This window comes from Apis mellifera, linkage group LG7 (genome assembly GCF_003254395.2).
Source record: "Apis mellifera strain DH4 linkage group LG7, Amel_HAv3.1, whole genome shotgun sequence".
NCBI classification, from domain to species: domain Eukaryota; kingdom Metazoa; phylum Arthropoda; class Insecta; order Hymenoptera; family Apidae; genus Apis; species Apis mellifera.
The window spans coordinates 7,904,069-7,920,537 of NC_037644.1; the positions used below are offsets into that span (position 1 = coordinate 7,904,069).

The 16,469-nt window shown below is 28.5% G+C and overlaps 2 protein-coding genes across 12 annotated transcripts in view; both read left to right on the top strand.

Annotated features, from left to right (window-relative positions):
- Positions 1–7,878, top strand: part of LOC409851 (amphiphysin) — a 62,922-nt gene extending 55,044 nt beyond the window's left edge. The window contains exons 3-9 of one of the 4 annotated variants that reach the window (XM_026441663.1): positions 4,658–4,848; positions 5,008–5,280; positions 5,400–5,518; positions 5,649–5,692; positions 5,862–6,035; positions 6,745–6,923; positions 7,192–7,878. In XM_026441663.1, coding sequence (XP_026297448.1) covers positions 4,658–4,848; positions 5,008–5,280; positions 5,400–5,518; positions 5,649–5,692; positions 5,862–6,035; positions 6,745–6,923; positions 7,192–7,272 — 1,061 coding nt within the window. In that variant the 3' untranslated portion in view covers positions 7,273–7,878. The remainder of the gene's footprint in view (positions 1–4,657; positions 4,849–5,007; positions 5,281–5,399; positions 5,519–5,648; positions 5,693–5,861; positions 6,036–6,744; positions 6,924–7,191) is intronic. The other 3 variants (XM_026441664.1, XM_026441665.1, XM_026441666.1) reach the window with 3 other exon arrangements.
- Positions 7,879–12,974: 5,096 nt separating this feature from the next.
- LOC550818 (guanine nucleotide-binding protein G(q) subunit alpha) overlaps positions 12,975–16,469 on the top strand; it is a 46,946-nt gene continuing 43,451 nt past the window's right edge. For 6 of the 8 annotated variants that reach the window (XR_001703733.1, XM_623366.4, XM_623208.5 and 3 more), the window contains exon 1: positions 15,093–15,339. Coding sequence is in view for 7 of the 8 variants with exons in the window: in XM_623366.4 (XP_623369.1) it covers positions 15,222–15,339 (118 nt within the window). In the remaining variant the exon portion in view is untranslated. Of the gene's footprint in view, positions 15,340–16,469 lie in introns of all 8 variants that reach the window. The other 2 variants (XM_006562581.3, XM_016913149.2) reach the window with 2 other exon arrangements.

The window sequence follows — 16,469 nt, forward strand, 5'->3', positions numbered from 1 at the left end:
TAATATTAAGAGAATACTAAGAAAAAAAAAGGAAAATAATTTAAATTTTTTCCTTTATCAAAATAATAAAAAAAACCTTTGGTTATATAATTAATAACTATAATGACAAATACATAGAAAAAAATAAATATGAAAATATCAAGAAATGTTAGATTATTGATATTTGTTATTATAAATTCACAAAAAATAATGCTTCATATATATATATATTAAAGAATATAATACATAATATTCATAAGTATTTAAACTCATTCATCAAAATTTCTTTCATCACAATATTATTTTTCTTTAGAAAACAAAAAGGATTAAATCGATACGAAAGATTAAAATCGAAAAAATACGCTTTCAGAATCTCTTCTCCCTTTTTCATTTGTTAAAGAAATTAAAGAAACGCGATATTACTGTTGTAATAGCAATTGTACATGAAACAAACGAATATTCAAACTCGACGAGATCAAAAATCGTGTACAATTCGTCGAAAAGAATTTATGATTCTATTGCGGATCAAAGTAACCATTTCGACCGATTTTTCAGTTCTATACGGGACAAATCACGTCCGTTACATTTTCTGGTCGTCCGATATCGGCGAAATTAAATTTACAATACCACGTTGGGGAAAAAAAAGTTGTGGCGAGCGCGCTGCTCCATTTCGTTCGTCAACAAGTTGCATACGTTTCGCGGATGAATGACAGTTGGATGAATAACGTAGTAGACATTGAATAACGACCGCCGTCTCTGCGCATGCCCTGCGCGGCACTCGTAGAAACGTCAATCGTCGAGGGAAACGTATCTGACATTTTAATAGCGCTGTTTCGAGAGAAACGCTTTATTACGAATTACACGAGCATTAAAGAAATCGAGGATAGAAGGGAGAATAGAAATATGAATATATCTTATTTTCTTGAATAAAAATAATAATAATAATATCAAACGAACAATTTTAAGAAATTTCGGCGTAAAATTTAATTTAACCAATGTTTCGATGAAAATATCGATGAACGCAATCGATACCTTCCGATATCTTTTTAACTAGTTTCGTTTCGAGAGAAACGCTTTATTACGAATTATACGAGCATCAAAGAAATCGAGGATAGGAGGGAGAATAGAAATATGAATATATCTTATTTTCTTGAATAAAAATAATAATAATAATATCAAACGAACAATTTTAAGAAATTTCGGCGTAAAATTTAATTTAACCAATGTTTCGTGAAAATATCGATGAACGCATCGATATCTTCCGATATCTTTTTAGCTAGTTTCGTTTCAATGTGCACAAATGCGTATGCTCCCAAGCATAATTTGCATTTAAAGAAGCAAATATATTCAGATAAATCACTGTTGAAGAGAGAAAAAATTTACATATCAGGATGTGTACGTACTTACAGCATCGAGCACTTTGAACCTCTTGTTCGTATGTATCAATGGCGTAGTTCTCGAACGAATAGTAATTTTTCTTACTTTTATAATTTTATGTTATATTTCATGATAGGTAAGGCCAAATTAATTGGATATTGAACAAAATAATAATATTGTATTTTTTATACATATTTTTTAATATGTCTAGAAACTAAAACACAAAAATTGGTGTACAAAAATATTACTTAAAATTTATATATTAAATTAGAAGAAATTTAAGATTTTCGTTAGATGAAAAAACTGTCTCACATTTGTCAAATTTAAATTCCAAACTCGACTAAAATTATATTATCCGTCTTTCTTTTATTATTATATTAAAATAATGTAAAAATTGTAAATCATAATTTATAATATTTTTAAATTTGTCCATTTTATTATTATTATATTATAATTACAAATATAATTTATTTCTTTCGAAAAAAATTTTTAAACAATTATTTATCTAAAACGTTATTTTCTTATTACATCATTAATTTAAAAAAATATATTTATCATATTTATCATTGCAAACAACATTCAATTTAAATATAAAATAATCTTCTTATAAAATAATTTTTTGGTATAAACAATTTTAAAAAAGCAAACAACTAACTAAATCGATCAGCGTATTAAAAATTATTGAAAGAATTTGAAGAACCTACGGGAAAAGATTAAGATTACAATATTGTTCTTAATTAATGTATTTTTGTAAAAAAAAAAAAAATTACACACATTTTTCCAGCCATTAAAACCTTTTTTTTGATAATAGGTCGAAATAATAATCGTAGAATAGAAATTACAAATTTATTATCCGCTCCTTGTTACGGCACAAAGTCCTCAATTCCTCGGCCATTGTGATCGTAAAATTTGTCTGCATCATTTATAAGCGATAAACATATCCTGTTCAGGTTGCCGATTTGATTTATAGATTTTCCTTGTAAACTGTACTATTAACTGTATTGTGGCTTGAAGCGTCGTAAAGGAAAGAGTTTGGTGAAAAGAAAGAAAAGGAGAAAAAAAGAAAAAAAGAAAAAAAGAAAAAAGAAAGGAAAGATTTCGTTACACTGACAGGATTTGCAATAAGGAAACGATCAGAATTTCAAGAATCGTGCCGCGTTCGTAAGTTTTCACGGAAATCCGTTTCTACGCCGATGCCTTTTACCTTTCCTTTTATCAGTCGAGACGGCACATAACAGCATTCGCACATAAATACCCGCATGCGCTGTACCAATGGTTGGCCAACGTTGGAAACCTGTCGATAGATACGCACGTAGCTCGCCAGTTCTTTCTGTTTTCTTTTCTCCGATAAATCGCGTTGTTCAAGAATTAGCGAATTAATTTCCTTTTTTTTTTGCGGAAGAATTTGTTTCGAAAATTTTCGAAATCTCTGAAACTTCAAGATTCGTATTTCTGAAGCAAAGTTACGTATTTACTTGTTATGTTTTATTAGGAGAATCGTAAAAATTTGACGGAAGTCTAATCACGAAGCAAAATTTCACGGTGGGAATTATCGATTGAAAAATGCAGAGATCTTTTATTCGCTTGAAATACGTTTTGGAAAATATTTATTAGACGCCTTAGGAAAATTTTGATGGCTCAATTAGTAAAAGTTTCGTATTTGTATGAATCTTTTCTCGTTTTTATGTAAATTTTATTTTTCTATTTATAACATATATTTGGTTTTTTCAAAATATTCAAATATATGATTTTCGTTTAATTGTTTGTATGATCGTTATTATTCTTTTTTTTTACTATAAAGAGAACTCGATTTTTAATCAAAATTCAGATTTTTTCAAAGCTTTAAAAATTGAAATTTTGTGAAACGAATATGCAAGATTCGTTAAAATATTCCAATTTGCTTCATAAATTGTATTTACATTACTTTAAAACATATATTTGAAACAGATATTTGCAATTTATCAGAATTTAATTTTTTTATTTATATTTCCAATTATTGATAATATTTTACTGAATTAATTATTTCAACGCGAGATATCATAGTTTGAACAAAAGAAAATATAATATTTACCAATTTTAAAGAACCATAATGTATCTATATAAAATAACAAAATTTAATTGCTATTACAATAATAGAAAAAAACATGATTATATTAAAAAAATGACAATTATATTAATTGATTAAAACATTTACCTTGCTATATTGTTTGTAACATTATGATATTCAATTAGAATTTATATTAGCAATTAAAGAAAAATTTGGAAATAAAAAAAGAAATTAATATTATTTTTTTCACTGATATTTATATATTTCATTTTTGAGCATCCATCCACCCATTCATTTATATCTTTTCCAATTGAAACTCTAATAAAATAAAATCCCTTAAATATTTCATTTTAATCATTTCATCGAAGCATTCAATAATACCAAAAGAATATTTTTTTTTTCATAAACAAAAATAAATTTTTCAAACAAATCAACATGCTCTCAGTTTCCATTTGAATCCATAATACATAAAATTGTCATACAAGTGAATGCACTTACAAGAGCGAAAGTAGATTAATAAAGTGGTTAACTTTAATCGTGCGTTTTGTTAGGGAAACAAAATCCTGAATAAGAAATAGTTTCCTTCCTAGGAGAATAAGAAATCGGTATGAAAAAAATTTTCATGCCTATATGTTTAATTACAACTTCCCAACAATTCCTTATTTCCGACGCAACGTTGACGTTTTAAATCGAAAAAGGAATTTAACGATTACGCGCTACGCAACCTTGAAGTTACTTCGAGTTAACGTTACCACGATTCTATTTCAAGTTTTGAAACGTATAATTTTTGATCTTGTTCCGGAAACTTGATTTTTTTGAATATTCTTTTTTCTTTTCAATGAGCTCGAAACCTTTTGAAATTCAAAGAGTTTATTTATAGTTTTTGTGACGAATCGAAGTCCAGCAAGAATTATAATCGTGCAAATTATAGAAAGAATAATTTATTTATGTAATTAATAATAAAAGTTTGTGTTTAAATTGTTGAAATTTTTATTGTACGATTTTAAATTTCTTCGACGATTATCATTATTGTTGTACTAATTACAAATTAAAAATTTATTAAAATTTTAATTTTGTTGATAATAAAATAGCATTTCTCGAAAAAAGAGCAAGGTTCAAATTTCAATCACGAAATTGAAAATTTGAAATTGAAAATCAGAAAATTGAGAATTCCCTGATTAAAATTAACAGTATTGTAGAAATATCGTGTGATTTAATGATTAATATTTATGAAATTATTAATTGTGTTAACAGCGGTGCAAGCAGCGTCTAAAACTCTGATGGATTCTTTGAACGAGATCTACGAAAGTCAATGGACTGGCCATGATCTTTTATACGTGCAAGCTCAAAATCTCGATATGTTGTGGCAAGATTTCACTCATAAACTTGCGGATCAAGTTCTCGTGCCTCTCAACACATATCAGAGCCAATTTCCAGAAATGAGGGTATAATTCTTCCACTCTAAAATTATCTCAAAAATTGTGTAACTCTTTTAACTCTCTTTACATATCTAATAGAATTGATATTATTTTAATAGAATCTTGAATTATTATATATTGAATCTGAAATTAATATGAAAATGGGAATTATTATATTTATTGCAGAAGAAAATTGACAAACGTGGACGGAAATTGGTAGATTATGACAGTCAAAGACACAATTTCCAATCACTACAGTGTAATCCAAGGAAACGGGATGAACTCAAAGTTTCTCGAGGAAAGGAATTATTGGAAGAAGCTAAGCGTACATATGAACAACTCAATTCTGAACTTCATGATGAACTACCTGCCTTATATGATTCACGTGTTCTTTTTCTTGTTACTAATTTGCAAACGTTGTTTGCTGCTGAACAAGTATTTCACACTGAAAGTGCTAAGGTATATATATATTTAATAATTGTACTCATTATTTTAATAATATTTTTATATTCTGTAAATATATTGTATTTTAAATTATTCGTCTTTGTTCAATATTATTTTATGCTCCTATATCTTAGGTATATTCTGAATTAGAAGCAATCGTCGATAAACTTGCTAATGAAAGCCAGAGAGGATCATATACACTGAAGAAGAATACAGAACCTCAGTCTCCAAAATCACCTAACGCCAATTCTGCGTAAGTAGAATAATATAGAAAGTTTAACTTATAAAATTTAATTTATGTGTATAAAATAAAATAATAATTTATATGCATATAATTATTATTCGATATTATTATGATATATCATAGATATTTTATGTTTTAGTTTAATAATCAACACACAACCAGCTCAGAATAACATTTCACCAGGTAAATATATACCTGTTATTTACACGCGTCTTTTGTGCATTTGAATTTTTTGTGTACTAATATTTTGTGCATGAGTGTAATGTAGTTGTAATGCCACATAAGACGTTCCTGCAGACATAATTATGTGGCTAAATGTTTAGTTTTGAGTGAGCTTTATTGCATGTTACAGCCGTGGATGATTCTGCTCCAGCAGCAAGAAACACATCACCGACTACTCAATTAAATGGCAATGCTAACAGCAATGCTAACAGCAATGATAATTCTCTCAATAATCAGGATGCATCTCCGCAAAACACAGTTACGGCCTCTAAGCGAGTAGAAGAGTTGTACGATATTCCTGTTGGTAAGTATGTGACGTAGGAGTAAATGTCATTTGGTTACGCGATGTTCGTTTTTAAAGATGAACATTAATAAATTAAGAATATAAAAGTAACTTTATAAAAAATATTTTTTCAATATATTAATAAATTAATTTTGATTCTGATTATCTAGAATTTGAACAGTTTTATATATATTTGATAAAAAAACTATATTGTGATTTAAATTTATAATGATGTAAGAAAGTAATAGTATATATTATTGAATGAATTTCATTTGCTTAAGTAATTTATTGCGCAACTATTCTTTCGTAAGTATATGTAATATATTTTATTGCATTCATACTTTTAGCAAGCATATGTAAGCACATGTAAGCACATATATCTAATAGAATGTAATTATAAATTATTAGTTTTGATATCTTAAAAACAAGAATTAAAATTCATTCAAGATTAAAAATAAAACAATTTTCCAAAATACATAATATGTAATATGTGAGAAATGTATATGTAAAATTTATATTGTGTCCATATAAGTATGTTGCCTGCCCATCTATGCATGGTCTTGTTGAAATAATGAAAAACTATTTGTTTAATTCTGACTTTCAGTTATTGCATAAAAATTTTTACATAAAAATTGTAATAATTGTATGTTGATTTGATCAATGAAAGTTAGAATTTAAATAGAACTATATCACAGGTCCATGACTAATGAGGCGGATTCAATTATTTTAGAGGTGGAATATGAAAATGGTACCAATTTCTCTCTAGGGGCAACGACTGACAACTTGCCACCTGGGGTTTTATACAGAGTCAAGGCTACTTACAAATATAGACGCGAAGATGTGGATGAATTGTCATTTGATGTCGGTGATATTATTCGTGTAGTAGAATATGATGATCCAGAAGAACAGGTTTATATTTTTTTTAATAATCTATTTTAAAATTTATTTTTTGTCATTTTATATCTTTATATATTTATATCTTGAGATATATTATACATTATATATATATAATTTTTTATATAATACTTATATCATTATCTATAATATATACTATATCTATACTATAGTAGAAATAATAATACTTTTTATACTATTTATATTTTTTATACTTTTATACTATTAAATATATAATAAAGTATAATAATAGTATAATTAAAATAATATTTTATTACTTTAGGAACAAGGTTGGTTAATGGGCATCAAAGAAGGTACAAATGAAAAGGGTATGTTTCCAGCGAATTTCACGAAACCACTGTGAAAGCTTTATTAAATTCGTCTATTACACTCCAATGCTCACTAAAACGGCGTATTCTATTTTAAGAATAGTTACAAGATTAAAAGTGAGAATCACACAGTCATCTGAGATATATATATATATATATATAAAAAAAATAAATAATTAATATTAATAACAATGAGGGGCAATGGGAAGGAGAAAGGGGTGTGATAAGATAGTTATGCTGGAGGTACTGTGGAAAATTAAACACCCCAAAGTGCCTTAACCCAGCCACTGTCTGTGCCAACATTCATTGTTTATAATATGGGATTATTCTCCCTGTATCCAATGTACGAATACACATCATTAATAATCAAATGAAATATTTAAGTAATTAAATAATATATTGTAATACATCATACAGTACTATAATATAAACCTTATATATTAAATTAATATTATTTTATGAAATTGTACATAGAATTATACATTTTAAGAATATTTTATGAAATAACTTTGTGGCTACTGAAATTATTAGTAAGAACTAATGTAATGTTTAAGACATTATAATGTTCTCTTTTGGCAGAGAATCATAAAAATTTAAAAGTTTAATTATCTATTTGCATTAAGATTAAGATTTTGTTTGTTTATTGAAAAAAAAATTAAAACGAAACTTAAATTAACATGTTAACGTAAATGACAAATGCCAAATTTTCAACAACAAATTTTCGATAATATAATGATATATACAATTGAAATATAATGAAATATATAATTAATACATCCCTAGTTTGATACTTTGTTAAATGCTGCAATAATATGTTAAAATATTTAAATAATGAAAGAGAATTTTCTATATAATTCTATTGACAGGAGTATTATATATTCAATTAATAATATATACATATTTGAAGATTTGTGTTTCTAAAATTTTATTTATATTTTTTAATAATATGTATACATCATATTTATTCAGTAACTAATTCAATGATATTTTTCCAGTATACGTGTAGAAAATAGGATGGTGGTTATTAATTAAATTATTACTGCCTTTATTATAGCAAGAATAGAATTAATATCAAGATAAACAATTTGTAGTGTTAATTAATACTCGTTAAATAGATTTATTAAGAAAATTTGACATCAAATTTTACGTAAAAATTAGTATTACGATAATAGACGATTATAAAATAGTACAAGGAGACTACTGATTTCAGCTTCCATAAGTTGTGTGTCCTTTTATTTTATTGTAATGATCTAAGATACAGAACATAAGAAAGTTGGATTGTTTATAAATGAAAAGTTTTATGGTTGAACGATTGATCCATTGTCACACTAATTATTAACCCCATGTACAAATCGAAATTGTAGGTTAATTAAAGTGTGAAACATTGCAAGTGCATGTTAAAAAATATATTGATTATATGTTACAGTTGTGTAATTATGATAATGATAGTGGACAGACTAATATATGTTTGATATGTGGACTAATATTTAAATTCTATGAAGTGGACCAACAGAAAAATATATGAAAAATAAAAAAAAAATTTTAATAATAATAATAATAAAGCAATAGTTATCAGTGTATTCTGTTTTTAATTGTAACTAGTCTAATAATTAGACTAGAGTCTAATAATTCGTGCAAAAATTCCATGAATTTTCAATTCATATCAAAAATATATATATAATAAATTTAATATACAAAAAAATAACAATAATTTTATGATACAACACATCATGCTTCACTTTAATACTATTTTTACAATTAATTTATTATATAATTTGAATAAATACATAAGTACATTCCATTCAACTACTGATAAATGAATAATTGTTAACAAAATTTTATTTCAATAACCAATATAAAATTTAAATATATAATTTATTTCATTGGGTTTGATATATGTACTTGTTATATTACATTATAATTAATACTTACATAACTTAAAAGTGAAGTATGAAAAGTGTTTATTTTAAATTATCTTATTTCGTTCTTATATATAATGTGCAACAATTAAAAAACAAATATCTTTAATATTTATATTATGAATGTGCCAAATTGATACAGTATTTTATATATCAAGAATGTGATGTCATTTATACAAATAATAGTCGAAAAATGAACTAAAATTTTGATATTATTTTAAAAAGTTATAAACGTTAAAAACAGAAATCTTTATAAAAATATTTAAAACTATACACATTTTAGCAATAATATAAATAGTGTTAATTATTTGGTAGTAGATTTATCAATATATATTTAATATAATAAATTATTCAATTTATTGGAAAATTAAGCAAATGCATTTAATTAACTTAAGGAAGATAAGTAATAAATATATCTCTCTTCTTATTTTTAATAAAAATAATGTACATCACAAATTTGATAATAATATTCTATATAATCTAGTATAATTAAAATATATTATAATTAAAAAATCATATCAAAAAAAATTATACTTAATATACCATTTTAATATATTTATATAAAATCGATTTAACTTTTAAAAAATAAATAATTAAATAACAAATTATATTTAAAAAATAATAACTGTCTACTTATCTTCTTTATGTTGTATTTATTTATTTATTAATATAACATGACAACATCTATTAATATTAAAATTCTTAATTCATTCAAATAATAATACTGAGGTCTAAAATTTAGTGTAGCAGTGGAACAATCAATTGTTATATCATTTGTCATTTTTATGTCTTGTTGTTTATTTTATCGAAACAATTAGTCATATCTTTATAACCTTAATATAAACTATAATGCGTATATATATTTATCGCTTTAATTGTTCTTTTCAATTGAAGACGATTATAATAAACAATTACTGGTTTGTAACATAAGTGTTTATGATTCAAATATGTGTTCTATTTAATATTCAACCTGAAAATTCCTTCCTTACATCAACCTATCAAGTATTACTTTTTGTAAGATAATAAGAATGAAGAAATTTCAATTATGAAAAATTTCTGTTTTCAAAGAATATTAAAATAATAATATATTTCTTTAATAAGTAATTTCATTATGCAAGTAAATTCTTATATTTAAATGACAAAAATTAATATTAAAGATATAACTAGAATAGAAATTTATTTTAAAAAATTAGAAAATGTCAAGATTTCAAGAGAAATATAAACGATGGAGTGATCCTAATTTATATAATTCTTGCTTTCATTGCACACCAATATCGGAAGAAGAAATAGTACCTTCTCTGTATCCATCAGAATTGTCATCACAATTATTTTCAACAACACAAAAATGTGTATCCTATAAAAAAACTTCATCAAATTACTGTTTATGTCGTAAACATTGTGACGAAAAAATGAAATCTTATGACCTACAAAATGTTAAGGCAATATTTTATTATATTATGTATATAAGATAGAATAAAAAAGCTTATAACACATATTTGTATCTATTACTATAGAAATTGAAATGTTTGAAATGTCAAGAATCTGAAAAAATAAGAGAAAATTTAGAATTACATTTAACAGGAACTCAAATAGAAGAATCTTTAGCAGAAGATAAACAAGCAGCTTTATTACAACATTTGAATTTAAGTATTACTGCTCTTGAAGCTCTTGTACAATATGGACAATCTTTGCAAGTATCTCAATTAGCTGCATGTAGAGTGCTCAATATTAGTCATTTATTGACACTTCCTCAATCATATTCTGTAAATTCCAAATCTGATTCTTTACATTTAACAATGCATCTTCAACAGGTATAATGATTTTAATTATCACATACATATAAAGTATAAGATTGAAAATTGTAATCATAATTTGTACATAAAAATAATTATTACAATATATTTTTAAATATATTTTAATCGATCATTTATATAATTTAATATACATAATTTATTAAATATAATTAATATATGTATATTAATATAAATATATGTATATGTAATAGTTGGAAGCGCAAAAAGAAAATAAATTAATTATCTTACAAGATTTGATAGAACATTGTTCGAAATTTATAACACTTCCAAAACATTTTAATGAATTGATGAATAATCATTACATAAAGAAAAAAGATTTTTATAGAGCAACAAAAAACTTCAAAAATTTTCTTACTAATTTTACATTGTCTATATCAGAATTAGAGAAACTACATCAGCAATATGATGATATTTTAAATAATTATCAACAAAGTAGATGTATGTTAGACTTGGAATTACCAAAAGTAATAAACATGTATGGTATAAATAAGAATTTATGATTTATTTTCAAAAGATTAGAAAAGAATTCTATAAATTATAAATAATTTAATTATTACAGACGTTTAATGGCTCTTTGTGATGGTTTTGAAAAGATTAAGAAATATTATAACAATACAGATAATGATGATGATAAAATTGTAATATTATTTAAATCAATTGGAGAAAAACTTCATAAAAATGATACAAATACAGGTAATAGAAATATGATAAAATTATACATGATAAAATTATACATGATAAAATTATAATGATATTTGTATTTATCATAGATTTATTTTTATATTTAATAGTAACAGTTTCCCATGATGAAGATTTACCCAAACCTAAATTATGCCAAAAATGTAAAATAAATTATATTACTGATGATGAACAATGCTGATATAAACCAGAAAATAACATTGGCCTTGATAGTATAGCAACTGTTTTATCCTCAGTTTAAGAAAATAGAATACACAAATAATACATTTCATGAAACCTTACATATATACTAATCCTATTATAAATGATTATAGGTTTAACCATGCTACTAAAATCTAAATTGTAAAAATATATTTTAAACATTATATTTTATATTTTATTTATTTTCACTTATTATATTTTTCATTTCATTTACTAATTATTCATATTTAATGTACAAGAATTCATATAATTTTTAAATGAAATTCATATTTTAGCTATTTGTTATAATCTTAATTAAATATAATCATTAGATAGAATTGGAGAAAACAATTGTTTCTACTTTATAATATTATAAAAAAATATAGAAAAAATTGAAATATTTATTAATCTATTTTTAAATTATATAAATATCATAAATGGATTACATTATTTATAACATTTATATTTTTAATAATTTATTAATCTAAAAAAGAAAAAATTTGAAAATTGATTGAGAAAAAAGAAAAAAATATAGTAGTAAATTATATATGTTAATCATGTAAATTAAATAAAATATTATACATTTTAAAAGATATTATTTAATTGTTTATAAAACAAAATTTATAAAATTTATATTTTGAAAATACACAACATATCTTGAGTGCCATCTACTGTTAGAAATCTCAAGAAATCTCTTTAAGGTTATTTAAATAAAAACTTAAAATAATTATTGAAAAGACGTCTTAATTAAATGTAACACATTTAAATTTTAATATTTTAATAAATATTAATTTGTTATTTTACTATTTATTTCATTTATATGATTATATATAAACAAAAAATGAAACTGGAATTAAGTAAATATTTTGTAGTTTACGATTAACAAAATGAAACTAAATAATAGATGTGTATATATTATGAATATATTATACATTGCATACAAACAAAATATTTATATATATTTATAAAATGAAAATAATATAATCTAAAATATTTTTAGAATACATTTATTGTATATATTTTAATATATATTTAGTACAATTATTTACATAATATATATAATATATATATGTATGTTATAAAAATTAATTTATACATAAAAATTATATAATCTTATGTTATTATAAAATTATCAATGATAATTTTTAAATTCCGTAAATACACACATATGCTTCGTAAAAATACTATCGTTATCGGACAAATTCATGATCGATTCCACAATAATTTCAATGGTATATTTTCAGTGATTAGCAATTGACACGTATCGTTTGGTGTACAAAGTGCATTCACACGAAGATACTTTGACAGTCTTTCAAGAAAGTACATATGTATATATTCTTCGATGACGAAGTAGAATCGATGGAAAAACACGACGTTTGTTTTAAACGCACCCATAACATGCAAGAAACCGGCGTAAAAAATGAAAGGGTAAGAATAGAGGTGAAATATACATGAGATAGAAAGAAATACAGAACGGCAGGGTAATCGGGGGTGATCCGACAATAGAAAAGGAGAAAAGATGATATGATAAAGAGAGTGAGAAGAAGAAAGAGACAGAATAAGAGAGTGCGCGCGTGATCACTTGGAGCGAGCAGCGACGGTGGCCGTGTCGCTGCAAACCGTCAGAATCGGTCGGTTGTACAGAAACGAGTATAACCTATATCCGAAACACCGCGGCGCTGTTACATTCTCCGTGCCTCCTCCCTAGCGGGTGGCGGCCGCACCTCCTCCTTCTCGCCGATTTTAATCTCGTTAGCGGACACGTGCGCGCCCCGCGCCTATACACCACTATACGACGACCTACCGTGTCGGGGCTTCGCCAATCTGGTTTGGTCTAACAGGATTCTCGAGCGACCGAGGGTTGATAAAAGGCTGCGTACCGAGCGGGCGCGGCGCGAATCGCAAGAGGAGTTGCTCCGCTCGAGGTGTGGGCGCTCGTGCAGCAACGGCAATAACAGCAGACGACCTCGTCATCGTCTTCTATTCTATCGTCCTCGGTTCGTTGTTTCCGTCTACGTTACCTCGTAATCGCGTTCGTCGTTTGGCATACGTCGCGTATAGGTTGCGTGTGTGCGCACACGGTGCATATTCAGTGTGAATCTATTTCGTCGCGTGTGCGGTACAGAAAGAGTACCCTAAAGCGAGAGAGAGAGGGAGAGGAAGAAAAAGAAAGAGAGACAGAGTGAGAGAGAAAGAAGGAAAGAAAGAGAGAGAAAGAAAGCGTGAATCGAAGAAAGAAAGAGACAGGGTAGGAGAACGAAACAGAGAGGGGGTGAGAGAGAAAGAGTGCAAGGGAGAGACAGAGAGCAGCTGAGAGAGAAGGAGATAGAGCGCCGGTGGGTTACCACACCCAACCGCGCCGGGGACCGAGTGAACGAGTGAACGAGCCGTACGAGAGCTCTCTCGCGAGTAGTACGCGGGTACAGCGGGGGACCCAGGGACCGACGATCGAGATTCGACGGAGTACAGTCGGGACTCTCTAGATCTCGATCCAACGGACCTCGCTCTCGCGAAATTCGCGTCTCTCACCAGAATCGTGTCGAAGTCACGCCGTGAGCAAAAGCTAAACGTGTGCGCGCGTGTCTCCCCCGCTTCCTCGACGTCTCTCGCGAGTGCGTTTCACGTTTCGTCGCGGAACGTGCGTGCGTGAATAAAGGATAAAAAAACGAGAAAAGGGAAGCATAAAAAGGAAAAATATAGAAAGAAGCGGAAGAGTAAAGCTAGAGAGAATTGAGGAAGATTGAAAAAGAAAAAGAAGGGAAGGAAAGGCGAGAGGGCAGACACAAGCTACCGGCCGAGGTTCGTGCGTGTGCGTACATGTGTTGATGTGTCGCTGGCGTCGTCGAGCCCTGCCAGGAGTGCTCCGTCGCCGCGTGTGCCGACGTCGTTGAGAATACGGGGATTCCGGAGACGCGACTATCAAGCCTACATTTACATCTACGTTGTCGTCGTCCTCATACACGTTACCGTCGCCGTCGTCGTCGTCGTCGTCAGCGTGGACAAGTGCTAGTGATTCGTGCTAGTGGCGGTAGTGGTGGTGCAGACGATCGGTTTCATCGGCTTAGCCAGAACGAAAAGGAAGGAAGAAGAGAAGGAAACCACGAGGACGGCGACGAGACGTCGTCGCTCGTTCGCGGTGGCAAGGTAATATCGGCCCGACGACGATATCGTGCCGTCGAGCCCGCTGCTGTCTACGACGAACCTCGCCACTCGGCAATCGCTCGCCACCACCGCAAATCGCTTGTTCCCTCTCTCCCTTCCTCCCTCCCTCTCCTCCCTCCTCCTCCTTTTCCTCCTCCTCCTCGTCCTCTTCCTCCTCATTTTTCTCCTCTCTTCCTCCTCCATCTATCGAGGATCCTGCCGTCCTGAGCTATGGCGTGCTGCCTGTCGGAAGAGGCGAGGGAGCAGAAACGAATCAATCAGGAGATCGAGCGGCAACTCCGAAAGGATAAACGAGATGCCAGGCGGGAACTTAAGCTGCTACTTTTGGGTGAGTTTAATCATTGATCTACGGAGAAATTCTTTTTTAAAACACTTTCTATCATTTTTATCTTTACGGATCATGAAACACTATATTTTTTTTATATATTTCAATACTCTAGTGCTCAGTGTTTGATAATTCTTTTTTCTATGATAATTACGCCGTGCCGTGCAGTGCCGTTCCGTTCTCTCTATCTTATTTCAACCCATGGCTGCCATACCGTTGCGATCGAATTATCGGGTGTGCCGTCTTTTTCTTTTTATCGTTGATAGCAATGCATTCACTTCTTTTGTTCTTTTGCTTCGTTCACGCTTGTCTCAAATCGTACGAATCTCGACTCAGATCATCGTTTCTGTTCTGAGTAAGATTGACCACCGATCGGAGGGCACGAGTGTAGTTGACCCAGTCTAACCGGCGTGCGCTTGACAGCTCTCGACCATGGTTGCTACACTACGTTCTCGAGCTTTTCTACCGGCCGATTACTGTATGCAAGTTTTTCGAAATGAGAATCTTTGTATTTTTCATCGTTTTTATTTCCATCTATTTTACCTTACTTAATACATTAGCGAGATGTTGATTAATGAACGAGAAATTGTAGTTTCTCGTTTTCGAAGTTTCGTCGCGAGCCCTCTAGGTTATCTCGCGTTGCTACATTGCTGCCATTGTCGTGTACTTGTTAACGATCACGCACACGTTTTTTCGAGCTTAGCGGTATGTAAAAGAGACGTGAACGTTTTTAGAAAATTGCCAAGATATTAAAAGCCGTTTTATTATTATCGCTGCTTTGTGGACTGCTGATTGAGTAAATCGATTTTCCCATATGAGAAATTATCGTGAATATGATTTTTATAACGTTTATTCTCGTTTCATACTGCACCTTGATAGTTTAATTTGAAATTAATAGAAATATCGTAAGAAAATTTTTTTTCGATGATAAAAATTAATTCTACTGATATCTCATCAGCAATCCATATTATCAGTATGAACGATAGCTTTACAAAAGACAGAAAGAGAACCGTTTCTAAAATTAGTATAGTTATCATAAAGTTCGTGCTAATTTCACGTGTACTCGTATATCTTACTCATGTATTTTGTAGATGTGGATGTTTTAAAATTCTTAATGATAATTTTAATTTGAA